This window comes from Anopheles marshallii, chromosome 2 (genome assembly GCF_943734725.1).
Source record: "Anopheles marshallii chromosome 2, idAnoMarsDA_429_01, whole genome shotgun sequence".
NCBI classification, from domain to species: Eukaryota; Metazoa; Arthropoda; class Insecta; order Diptera; family Culicidae; genus Anopheles; species Anopheles marshallii.
In genome coordinates this window covers 69535449-69547865 of record NC_071326.1, presented here as the reverse complement: position 1 = coordinate 69547865, position 12417 = coordinate 69535449, and the positions used below count along the sequence as shown (strand labels likewise).

Sequence of the window (12417 nt, the reverse complement as noted above, 5' to 3'; positions counted from 1 at the left end):
ACCAAGTGGATAAAACATAAAGTCAGACAATAAAAAGGACATAAAAATGAGTCCACCAGCGGTCTCCCTGGAATGGAATTCGCTGGACAGTGGTTGAACGCTGATATTGCCTGTTAAGCCACTTATATCGTAGACAAGCTAATGGCAGCGTATGAACAAACCAGGTCGATCATGTGAGTCACGTATATTTGCAACACAGGCTCTGTGGTAAACACGGAACAAAACCTGTCGAGTGTGGGTAAATAAGCCATAGTTACACCACTTTAAAATGATGTTTCCATTTTCAGTATGCCGCCAGTTCCCATCGAATCTTAACCGCATTTGTGAACGCAGAATGTGTACAGCAGGTCCGTGTTTTGATTGGTCCGCGAATGCAGACGCAGATGATGTTTGTGATATGTTGCCACTGATCACGGTTAACGATAATAGTGTTATCGCAAAGGAGGTCAGCTTTGAAGCAAGCGAGTTTCTGTTGCCTGTATTCGAGGAATCGGACTTTGTCCTGTACGATGACCATCAGCTGGTGGCGGAGATCAACGGAGAGATGCATGCAACATCATCTGATGGAACAATCCTCACACAACTAAACAATGAGGCAGCGGACCAGAATGTGAACTCATCCCCGAATGGAACCGTTTTAGTGTGCAACCTATGCAAACTGCAATTCAAATGTAAAACTCATCTAACAAGACACCAGTTATTGCTGCATGAAGATGAGTTCGATGTTGTTAAGAAAATAGTGCTACGGAATCGTTGTCGTCAGTGCGCCGATAAATTTTCTTCGGTTAAGCAGTTTAAGATCCATCTTTCGACACACCATCCGCAGCGTATGGTGTGTGATCTGTGTCTAACAACATTCCAAAACCAAGCCTCACTTGAATGGCATCGAAAATATCATCTTTCGAAGGAAGGAACCCAAAATGGAAGGTACATCTGCGACGTCTGCCGGAAACAATGTGCTAGTTCGAGTCATCTACATCTTCATCGGAAAACTCATCTCGCGCAAAAACCATACGTTTGTACGTACGGGTGCGATCGTAGCTTCTCATCGTCCGGTAACCGACAGAAACATATTTCACGAATGCATACGCACGAAAAGAAGTACCGTTGTACAAAATGCAACGAATCATTTATCTACGCCCGTCAGCTGCAACTTCACCGCGAACGGAAACATGCTGAATTCAGAGGAACTTTCAAGGGCGTTACCATATGTGCCAAATGCAAGGAATCGTTTGATACCGAGAAGTCTTTCCAAGAACATACGAAAATCCTTAACTGCTTGGAATTTCGAGCATACGAATGTGTATTTTGCGCCAAACGTTTTAAACAGGCCACACACCTACGAAACCACCTCCTGACGCATAACCAAGACATACGGGCTTACGGTTGTGAGTTTTGTTCAAAGCGATTCACTTTGGCTGGTGATCTTAAAGTACATCGCCGCATACACACAAAAGAAAAACCATTTCGATGTCATCTCTGTCCGGCCGCCTTTACGATGGGCAAGCAGTTGAACAAACATCGCATCAAAGTTCATGAAATTGGAACGGAGAGGAAATAGAATAACACCACGTTAAGTCAAAGAACCTACCATTTACTCAAGACAATAAACCTCTCCTCATGTTAAGCGTGCAGCATAGAAACACATAGATAATGGTGTAACGTGCCATGTAACCGAAAAATAACCTTGAAGTTAGGAAGCGTGTTAAGCAATAGAAACAAATTGTCAATTAAATTACAAACGAATACGACAATAAAACTGTTTTATACTGCCTCGTTTGCGAATGTATGCTCATGTGATCAAAACAGGACTTAACCGTTGCCCCCTAAAGCAGTCAAATATGATGACTCATATTGTGTACGCATTCGAATTCCAAATCCGATCAAGACACATTGGCACCAAGTAACATCTACATATATCTGTAAAAACTGTCTATCTCCGTGTAACGCAAGAAATAGACAGGCAGCACCTGTAGTGAACTACGAGAATCGATTGAAATAATCCATCAATCTGGCAATCGAAAACCAATGTTAGCAGTAATCTTGAGTTGACCAAGGTTCAGGTCGAGTACATCCCTATGTGAGTGACTTTCTCCGATCCGGAATTTGCCCAAGTTACAAAGATGCTCAAGAAACAGACCCCAAAACGATTACCGGTAGGGGTTCCCATTATGGTGCTAATGCGACCCACCGTTCGTTCTTGCAGTATGATCAAAATCCCACCACTTTGCGTGAAAAATGTCTTTCACGATCGGGTATTCCTTCATCTTCCGATCGTCGCTGTACTCCCATCACCCAGACTGACAGCTGCTAATTGTGATCCGTGGTACCATTTACAGCACCGCTTCCGGTAGCTCGAAGCAGCGTCGCAAAGTAACGTTGCGTGTGTGTGCGGGAAAGATCAACCGTAATTAAATCACCTCGCTTCGCCCAGCATTGCAGTGTGATGCTGAAATTGATTCACCTCACCGATGGCGTAAGCGGGAGCGAGAAATAGGTAAGGTAAGGTCCAGTTGCATAGATGGGGTTACCATTAATTCAATAGCTGAAATCATCTAGCTCATTCGAATGGATCGATCGTTAGTCGCACCGGTACCTCTGACATCGATTACGATTTTAATATTCTAATACTTTTCTCGTTCAAACTTTTTTTGCTTCATCTCCACACGCTCATTAAATCTTTTTTGCGCCCCATCAAAGCGAAAAGAAGCGAATGACTTCCAATCTTTCATGAGCGATCGACATAAATCAGTGCTCGCGTCTGTACCACTCTTACTCCCGACTGGCCGCGCAAGATGCGCAAGCAGCCGGTGTTACCTTTTCTTTTCTTTTTCCTACCTCCCCCGGTTACTTCATACTTTCGGTGGTAACGAAAATTTTAGCAGCAGTTACAGTCTGGAACGATCATCACATAACATCATTAGGGTGTGAATAAGCGGATAGACGATGAGAGTGGACGCGGTTGGGAAAATTTCTTCGTTGTTTTCATCGTCGCAAATGAAATAAAGGCGCCGTTCCCACCCGTTTCTTAATCGATCGGCCGGTGGAAACAACTCGGTTCCGTAAATATCATCTATTGCTAAATGTTTATTGACACAGTTTCGGAGTGAAGTTTAGCGTAAATGAAGTTTTATTTGCAGTGTTATTGAAATATTCGAATAAAAAGCTTGTAGATAGTCTTTATGGAAAAATGGAAAAATGAAAAGTAATGGCTAAAAAGAAAACAAATTTTTAAATTTAAAATTTAAAGGAAGTAAATACAAAATACCTTAACTTACTTACCGGCTTATCGGGCGCTACAGGCGCCTTGTGGTCTTGATCCACTACAAAATCCCTTTTAATATTTCACGGTCATCTAGCACGCCTCCTTTGTCGGTGAGGTTTAAATATATTACTTGGACGGTTTGGTTGTCCAGTGTCATTCTAATGATATGACCAGCATGATACATCCAGTACATTCAGGTTATCATAGAACTCGTAGTGGTCATCATTATTTGTGACCCCTTCATTACTCAAAAAAGCCTGTTAAATGTTTTCTTCTCAGACTCGACTGTGAGGACACGTTGGATACAGTCCATGTTGCAGAGTCGTTTGTGAGTAACACTAGAATAATAGTTGCGTTTTATTTTTATTTATTACAATTGTCAACCGCCGTCGCTAAACAGTGACTTAAAGAAACTATTCCAAAGAATTTATGGAATTTATGAGAACGACATAATGGATATACACATGGACAGCCACACACTAGAACATCTCCAACAACTTCAAACTGTAGTAAACTAACTTCTAGCGCAAAAGTATTGTTGATGTTAACAGTAAACCTGCAGGTAAACCTAAGAGTCATGTACCTTTTTTGGCGGATATCACCGCAGTGTTCCTACAAAATTTCGCTGCAAACATGAATATCACACAGAGACCATTTTTGCCAAAAGATTGGTTAAGGATTTGCCATGTGAATGGGCAATATAGGGTTCTACAATCAAGAAAAGGAATTTATGTAACATAAACCAAAACTCGAAAAAAAGTAGCTGGAGGAGTATCAGATGGTGTTCTTATTTGTTCTAAGAGATGTCTAAAATAATTTTCCAACTCCCAACACGATAGGTTTTTTTTTTTTGGAACAGAAAAGTTATCTCCAATCGGTACTATTATCAATGTTGTAGTCGGGAGTTATCTATGACCCAATGTTGAATTAAGTGTCTAGTATGACTATGAAGATGTGGTCACATCTCAGAACTACGCATCTGGAAGATAATTTTCTACTTAATAATGCTAGACAATCTACCAGCTTTCAAGCAGGTGTAGATCAAGTGATCTATTCAACGCCTACTGCACACATCTGCATCAGTCCATCCAGAGTATCGTTAAGTAATTGTTTTCTAAACGTTCGTTTAATATCCATTAAGATTCAGAGTAAAGCTTCTGTAATCCCTCGGGCACGTGTACGTACCGGTCGGTTCCGATATCAACCACACGGTCGGCAATCCAATAGACAATACCAGATACATCACCATGGCTAACGATGGTTGCGGACAGTAACGTTGGGCGACACGGCGCATCTATAGAATATTTATAGGTTAGCTCGCTTCAACAATGGTCATGTCACTAAACGAGCGTTTCATCTGCTGCAGGCACTGTGCGGCACACAATCCCACACCGGAAGTGGAACCGTTTGTATCGGTCCGCACCGGGTCCGATTCCCGACGCTTGTTGGGAAACTGATCTACCGGAATAATGGGAACCCATTGGAACGGTGTGGGGGGAGGAGGAGGATCGGGATACACCGGTAACGTGCTTGGGGTGTATCGGATTGCCAGCACAACGGACATTATGCATGAAAAACGTTAAATCTACTAACCTCCCTGTTGTATGGACCGGGAATGGTACAATCCATTGTTCGTTACCGGGAAACCCTGGTTTCGGGTTTCTCGCATTCTGAATGAAACTTTTCCTATCAATTCCACACATTTATCATTAATTTTAAATTCAATTTTACCCATCTTTAGACACTATTTTTCCCAGCGCACCGGAGGGGCACGTGACTGCAGTAGAAAAGTGCGCATAAGTCTAGTTGATTTCTATTGCTGTCTTGCTGTTGCTCGCTGCAACAGTGAACTCAAGGTCACAGTGACAAATGAATCGCTTATTGCTTCCACCGGGGGAAGCGAATATAGAAACAAAAATCCGAAACAAGCACCACGCACGCACACCAAGTTCCCAAGTGGGAAAAAGTGGGGTGTTGTTGATCGCGAGGTAGAACGATCAGAATCCCCGCACAAAACACGTGCTGATGTCACACTGGTCACCCGATCGGCTCCCGGCTCCGGTGCACAGCATACACATGGGTTGGTGAAATTAATATTTAAACGCTTTTTAAATCCCGCTATCGCTACGACCGGTAGCACAGTTTTCGTTTGATTGCCGCCGGCAGGTATTTCGCCTCCCAATGTACGGTTGTTTGTGGCAGTGGCAAACCCCCTTGACAAGCAAATGACAACTCGATGCACATCCTGATGTCATTTTCCGTACCGTGCACCGTAGGATTAATGATAATGCGTGGTCATTTTTTGCCATTGTTCCGCGGTTCAGCATGCGAAACCCGGCACCGCTCATCAGTTAGCGCACAGGGCATGATAGATTATCAGTATCTGCCTTTTTTTTTTTGTGCGCCATTACGATCGCGTATTACATCTTTGCTACGTCAGCGGTGGTTGGACACAACAATACAACCGCACCTGTCCGACGTGCAATGAATCGAATGGTGTTCTATGGCACTATGCAAACGCAACAAAAACCCATCGCAAGGAAACACGTGTTTCTTGTTGTGCGGCACCGTTCCGTTCCGTTCCCAACCGCACGACCATCTTCGTGTGCGTCCGTAGCTTGGAGCGGCGGGTTTTAATAAAACGATGCCCGACTCCAGGTGAATGCTCACGTATTGTTTGCGCTGATGGCTGAAACGTTATTCGCGTGCGGGTTTTTAAGAGCCAACCCTGAAAGTGACCCGGCTACAATGCTGACCATCAACTGTTGTGTCGGGCACACCATCCCGATAGTCATCCTTTCCGATCACGTTTTGGCCATCAGGTCTTTCGCGTTTGACTGATACCGTTTTTTTTTTCTCTTTTGCAATGATGGCGCGCTAAAGGGAGCAATAACACCATATCGGTAGCGTATCATCAAACAATCCTTGAAATGATTATTCAGGGTTAAGGCTAACGGATTCCCTGCTTTTGCTGCTTTTGTTTAAGTTTATACTACGTGAGTTGATATTCTTATTTAATCCGTGGCGTTCTATTGGTGGATGAGAGGAGAATTTGGAGCTACAGTAGAACGTCTGTTATCCGGGCAAGATGGTCGGCAAGATAGTAGCGTCGTTGGTCTTCACACGACCAAAATCCAATCCGGACCAATGCCCCGTACGCAGGAGTGACTATCCAGCTATGGATAAATAAAGTCACAGCAAACCAGATATGGCAGACCCACGACCTCTTGAGGTTATTGTGCCGATAAAGAAGAAGAAGAAGGACTTTCGCGCAAACTTCGGACGATAGCATCGAGGTAGTAAGAGAGGCGGCAGGCGATGAAGTTGGACAGGGAATGATAGTAGTAGATAGTGCCCAAAGATTCGAGACCGAGTAGACGACAACGATGGGGATAGTAGGGTACAGTTTTCATATACACGGATAGGAAGCGCCGTGTAAAATTCCGCTGTAAACATGTATTTAAATCAGCTACATTTACCCATAAAATTATTAAATATGATCGACTCATAATGAACTATTTTTGGTTGATCCCACCATACGGAAAGGGTCATTTTTAACCTTCGAATATTCATTTTTTCCGAAGCAAATCTGTTCAAATTGTCATCTATTGTATCCGAATTATATGTACTAATGTTGCAAAGTCGTTTAGGTGATATTAGAAACCTATTAATGGGAGAATTTCTTTACCCAACACTCAGGCATAAACGGTGAAATCTTCTTACATCATAAATACTTTATTCTACTTATTACAGTTTTGCATTCGGTGCAAAGATACTCCACAAGACACAATCTAAAGGTTTGTTATACTGTATCGCTTACAACGCTAATTTCTAACACTTCCATTAACACTTTCCATCCCATATATTCCTGCACATCGGATTGTGCACAGTGTGTGCGTGGGTCTTAACACTATTAGGGGGAATGCACGTCTCTGCCGAAATGATTCTGGGACCATTCCCTCTCTTCCTATGGCTACAAACTAGCTATAATCGGTTGCGTGTAAATGTAAACTTCATACTGCATGCAACAAATGCAACTAACAAAGCGCAATCCAATGGTAGTAACGTTGGTTGGGAGGAGAGATTTGACTTTAAAATGATAATTCGACCTTAATCGGAATTCTGGTATTTGTAACGGATGCGCGAGTGTGAAGAATTTTGGCACACGTGTTTTGTTTTACTAGTCCGTTTTTATTTTCTCCTCTCGTTTTTAGTTGTTTTAGAGTGATGTTTTTTTTTTGCTTATATTGTGTACTTTAAAATGATTATTTAAAGTATGTTTACCGCGAAGTTACGTCTACACAACGCTTGACAAAGAATGGTTCTTTATACCTTCGATACTAATCGAGGGATAAAAAGCTTTCTGTGTTGAAAAGTGCTCTACATTTATGCCTCCCTTAATGCTGTGTGTGCTCGCGCCCTTATCACAACACCAATAACTGACCAATCCACCTGCCGTATCTAAAGAATGTGCGGAGGAAACACAGACTCGTCGACTTTTTTTTTGTTTGTTTGTTTTGCACAACTTAACACAATCAATTAATTTTCTCTCCTCTCTATCGATTGAAATTGTTCCAATGTTTTGCCATCACATCTAGCATCGAACGGCGAGTGTTTGTCAACGTTTGTGCTTGTCTATCGATCCGATCACAAAGAAGGTACTGATACGGTTGAATGGTTTACGTGTCGGTGTTATCAGCCCAAGCACACGCATACCGTCGATTCAAACCCACGACAACGTAGCTGAAAACGTGTGCGATAGCGGGTATCTGCGTTGCAAAACCTAAATAATGATACGATACGGCATTTTTTTGTTGTATTTGTTATCGGTCCACGTCTGATCATTTTCCAAAAATTGCGTTTCGTTTCTGTTTCTTTTTTCTTTGATAGTTTTTGCTTTCTGGAACATTGCCAAAGGTCAATTAGAATGTCATAAAAACGAACCTTGAGTAGGAATGATATAACGCACGAAGTAGAGTCATAAATTAGAACACCATCTAACGCAACCAATCCGTGCAGCAATCTTGACCACGAGATAACTGCTTGCGGCCAAACAAATACACACCGCCACCGCCGGAGTCTCCGGATAGACTCCCGTACATCACATTGCCTCATCCCTCCGGTAGATCATTTCCGGTACAACACTTTCTCTGTCAAGTACAAACACACCTGTTTTCGCCATAGAAACGGAACGCTTCGCATACGCTGCGGTTGTCTAATCATATCTTCCCAACGCGTCCGGCATCACTGTCAACTTCCTAGACTGCCCACCTTAACAAGAGTCCCCTAAACAAACAAACATCTCACGGCTCAAGCGACTTAGTGAGAAGATGGAAACGCCATACCGGGGCCGGCAGGCGCATACGTATGGCGTCGGGTTGCAAATTCATTTGAGTAGCCGAGAAGAAGGAAGCCCAACAGAACGAGGAGCTTATTTGAATAAATATCAGTAACCCCCCGGCGTGCTGTTTACTGCAAACTGACCAACCGATGGACAACGGTTGCCACGCAACAGTTCTACATGATAAGGGCTGTAAGCAAATCCACCGGAGCACCGGAACAAGCTGCCGGTTTTCACTTTCCCCTTCATCCGATTCTACACACACGCGGAGAGGATCACTTGTGCGTTACAACATGCTTTTGGGAAAATGCGTTACATCTAACAACTTTCATCCTTTTGACCCTACCGGCAGGCAACGTGCAACGGGCGAGCTGGTCAGCGACACGTCGCCACGGCTTACATTTTCTGTATGATGTCGTACTTTTTGCGCAGATCGCACACCTCACTCTTGGGATCGTACTTCTTGCGCGCTGCCAGCTGTGCCCGCATCTCTGCCGCCGTCATCGGCAGATTAAGCTTCTTGCCCTCGGTTGTCGGTGTCGTTTTGCTCGGTTCCGTGGTGCCGTTGGTCACCGCCGATGGAGCAGTACCGTTCAGGGCCATCTTACCGACAGCCGCACCATCCGTCACGGTAAGGACCTTTTTCGTGTCGTCGATAATCTTCTCCATCACCGGGGAGTCGGGCTTGGTGGCGGCGTTGGTTGTGCCGTTGCCATTGCTGTGACTGTGATTGTTGTTGTTGCTGCTGTTATTGTTGTTGTTAATATGTACGGTCGCCATGCCGTTGGTGGTGGATTTGGGTGATTTTTCCTCCATCTTAGCACCCCCTTCCTTCGAATCCTTCTTCTGACCATTCTCCTTGCCCGCACCGTTCATACCATTCGTCTCATGATGCCCGTTGGTCGTACCGTTGTTGTTATTTGCCGTACCGTTGCTCACCATACCGGCAGCCGCCTTGGCCAGTGCCATTTTCAGATCGTTCGCATCCGCCCGCGGATCGATCACGAGCAGGCGCGTCTCGTTCGGGACGGCTTTGATCAGCTCGACCACCTTTTTGTGCGTTTCGGTCGTGATGTTCTGACCGTTCACTTCGATGATGCGATCGCCCTGCCGGAGGCCGGCCGATTCTGCCGGCGAACCATCGTCCACCTTGCCGATGTACTGTCCCGGGCGACCCTTTTCGGCGTGCAGGTTAAACCCGTACCCGTCGAAATCGGGTCGCTTTACCACATGGCACAGCCGCGCCTCATACTTCGGTGTGGTCGAACCGTTCTGCGCGGTGGTACTGCTGCTCTTGGACATGTTGTGTGATTTACTGGATGGCTGTACGCGTCAAGCACCTGAAACACTTCCAAACGTGCACTCCGTGCTGCTGTGATTGATTTGAGATTTCACTTATCAGCGGGCACACAAACCCGCCCCGGCCACTACTGGAAACGAACTGATCACGCAACTGCACACGCGCACGAATCGTTCGGTTCTGTGGGTCCGCTGCAGCTAGTCACCCTTGTCTGGTTTCGGCACACGCACGTCGGTCGAGTTATCTTTCCACGGCGGGGTGGTCGTTTCTCACGGCTCTTCCCCGTTCGCTGTCCCGATGTCCGGATGTTCCGTTATCTGTGAAATGAAATCGAAACGGAAACAACGGAGAGCGGTTAGTACACGCCGTGACTGTCATACGTGAGTACACAATTAATGGACGTAGTGGAAGAGCATTAATCCTACCAATTCGTTCTTCGACCGCGCACTCATTGGTATTCTATCGAATTGCGCAAACAATCTGTTCGCTTATCAGAATGCACCATTCGCACGGTTGTATTTGTACATAAATGAGTCAGCTTTTGGAGGTTGGATTGGTTCTCATTGCCAAACTGGGAAGTAGTAATCGATGTTAATCAAACGAAACGAGCTTACATTCTGTTGGGGAACACTTTTTTTTGTTGCTATTGGAATCTTTAAGATATTCCAATATTTGCATGCATTTCAGAACATACATTTAGTGCGTACTGTCGATTTGATGACAATGAGCGGACGCGATGTGAACTAGATGAGCTGCGAGATAAGACTAGCTCCATCTTGACAGATGCTGTACCGATTCAACTTATTGATTAATTGGTAGTAGTGCAATACCGTACAATCCAAGTCGTGTAGTATATCAGTAGTATTAATTTTGCGGATCGCGGATCGCTTATGTGTATTGGTATTATTAACGGAACTCGTATTACACGGGCGTATAAATGTGTAAACGGAACGTTATAAATGTTCTAGCATTTCGACACTTTACAGTGCGTTACAGAAAAATGCAAAGCATGCCACATGCAGGAAGAATATCAATCGACACCTCAAGCTCGTCTAGGAAATGATGTAACAAACTTGAAATTATCGAGTAAGACACTTACACCAAACACAACAATCGCTTCTACGTGTTAAGATTGTGCGTTATAAACGTTTGTTCAGGCAGGTCGCTTTGGCCAGCCCTGAGCTATGATGATTGCACCAAGCAACCATCATAAAGTAGTGTTCTTTATGAGCTTGACGCTACACTTCAGGCCTAAGCGCACTTCAGCGTTATAAATATTTCTCCCTTTGTGGAATGGTCAGTTCTACGTACTAGCTTCATTTAAAGCACCACCGAGTTTGACATTTATGGCTTGCATTTCCTTTCGGTACGATCTGGAATAGAAATTCAATTTTACACCTAACCTAACAAATCACTGCCCAATGAAGGGTTTAGTGTGCAGTGGTTTAAATTCATTCTCGCAATTGATTTGGAGCAATTTTTTGGAAGGCCGTTCCGTAATGGTGATGACAGTAGACGAGAAGAAAAAAAAAACCGATGCAAGAGAAGCGATGCTACCAATATTGGTGTTGCAGCTCAATTGAGCTCGAAACGAGAATGAGAAAAAAACACGTAAAATAACTGGTTCACTTTTGACTCCGATTACAGCCCCGGTTTTGCGGTGCGTTGAACAGTGCAGCTACTGTGGCAATATCGGGTTAAAAAAAAAAAAACAAACTAGCACCATGTGCCATGTTGAAGTATGGAAGGTTAAGTCGTGTGTAGTGACGTACTCGCGTACTGCATTTGCAGGTGATCGCACAAGTGACGGGGTTGCGAGTGCGACATTTTATTCCCATCTCTTGAGCGAAAGAAAGAGAGCGAGGCACACAGACCACAACTTCATTCCTTGCGCGACTTTGAAAGTGTGTTGGCCATACGCGTGTTATGCGGCTTCGTGCTCTGCGGGTCATTGCACGCGATGGCAACCCGCAGGTTAGGACCACAGCACGCCCAACCCCCACGCCGGGTAGGTGGAGAATGCACCGGGCGATTGTATCTCGGTCTATTTCTGTAAGGCGTGCACCACCACCCAGCAGATAGTGGTGCTGCTTAAGTACCACGGTTGGTGCTTTTCAACTTCCGGCGGATTGCCCTCGAGCGATTACAGTGTGATAGTGCACGGGTACACTACTGCAGAGCGTTTGCAACAGGAAACACTGATTAGAGACGTTTGCTCACCGACCCAACCGGCCCGTAGACAAGTGGGCGATGCACAAAGCCCAAGTCTTCGCAATCCAACCTCCAATCAGATGAATAAAATGTTAGCGATCGGATTTGGTTCAGCAAACGGTCTGCACGGGAGCGCAGCATAAAAGTGTGCTGCAGGTGATTGCTATTTCAGGGCCGTATTGGTAAGGCATAGCGGCAGGCGTTTGGTGTGTGCGTGGCAACGGGTAACAACATATCTGAAGATTAATTGCCGGGCACCTTATTGAGCAATGGCGTCGTCTATCGAAGCTCTGCAGCAGT

At 44.7% G+C, this 12417-nt stretch overlaps 2 protein-coding genes across 2 annotated transcripts; one reads left to right on the top strand and one right to left on the bottom strand.

The window, feature by feature from the left end:
• Positions 1-334: 334 nt before the first annotated feature.
• On the top strand, positions 335-1561 carry LOC128718477 (zinc finger protein 431-like). The gene has a single exon (XM_053812099.1). It carries the CDS (start codon positions 335-337, stop codon positions 1559-1561), a length of 1227 nt encoding a protein of 408 aa, XP_053668074.1.
• Positions 1562-9001: 7440 nt separating this feature from the next.
• Positions 9002-9908, bottom strand: LOC128707271 (Na(+)/H(+) exchange regulatory cofactor NHE-RF1). The gene has a single exon (XM_053802222.1). It carries the CDS (start codon positions 9906-9908, stop codon positions 9003-9005), a length of 906 nt encoding a protein of 301 aa, XP_053658197.1. The 3' UTR covers position 9002.
• Positions 9909-12417: the final 2509 nt, after the last annotated feature.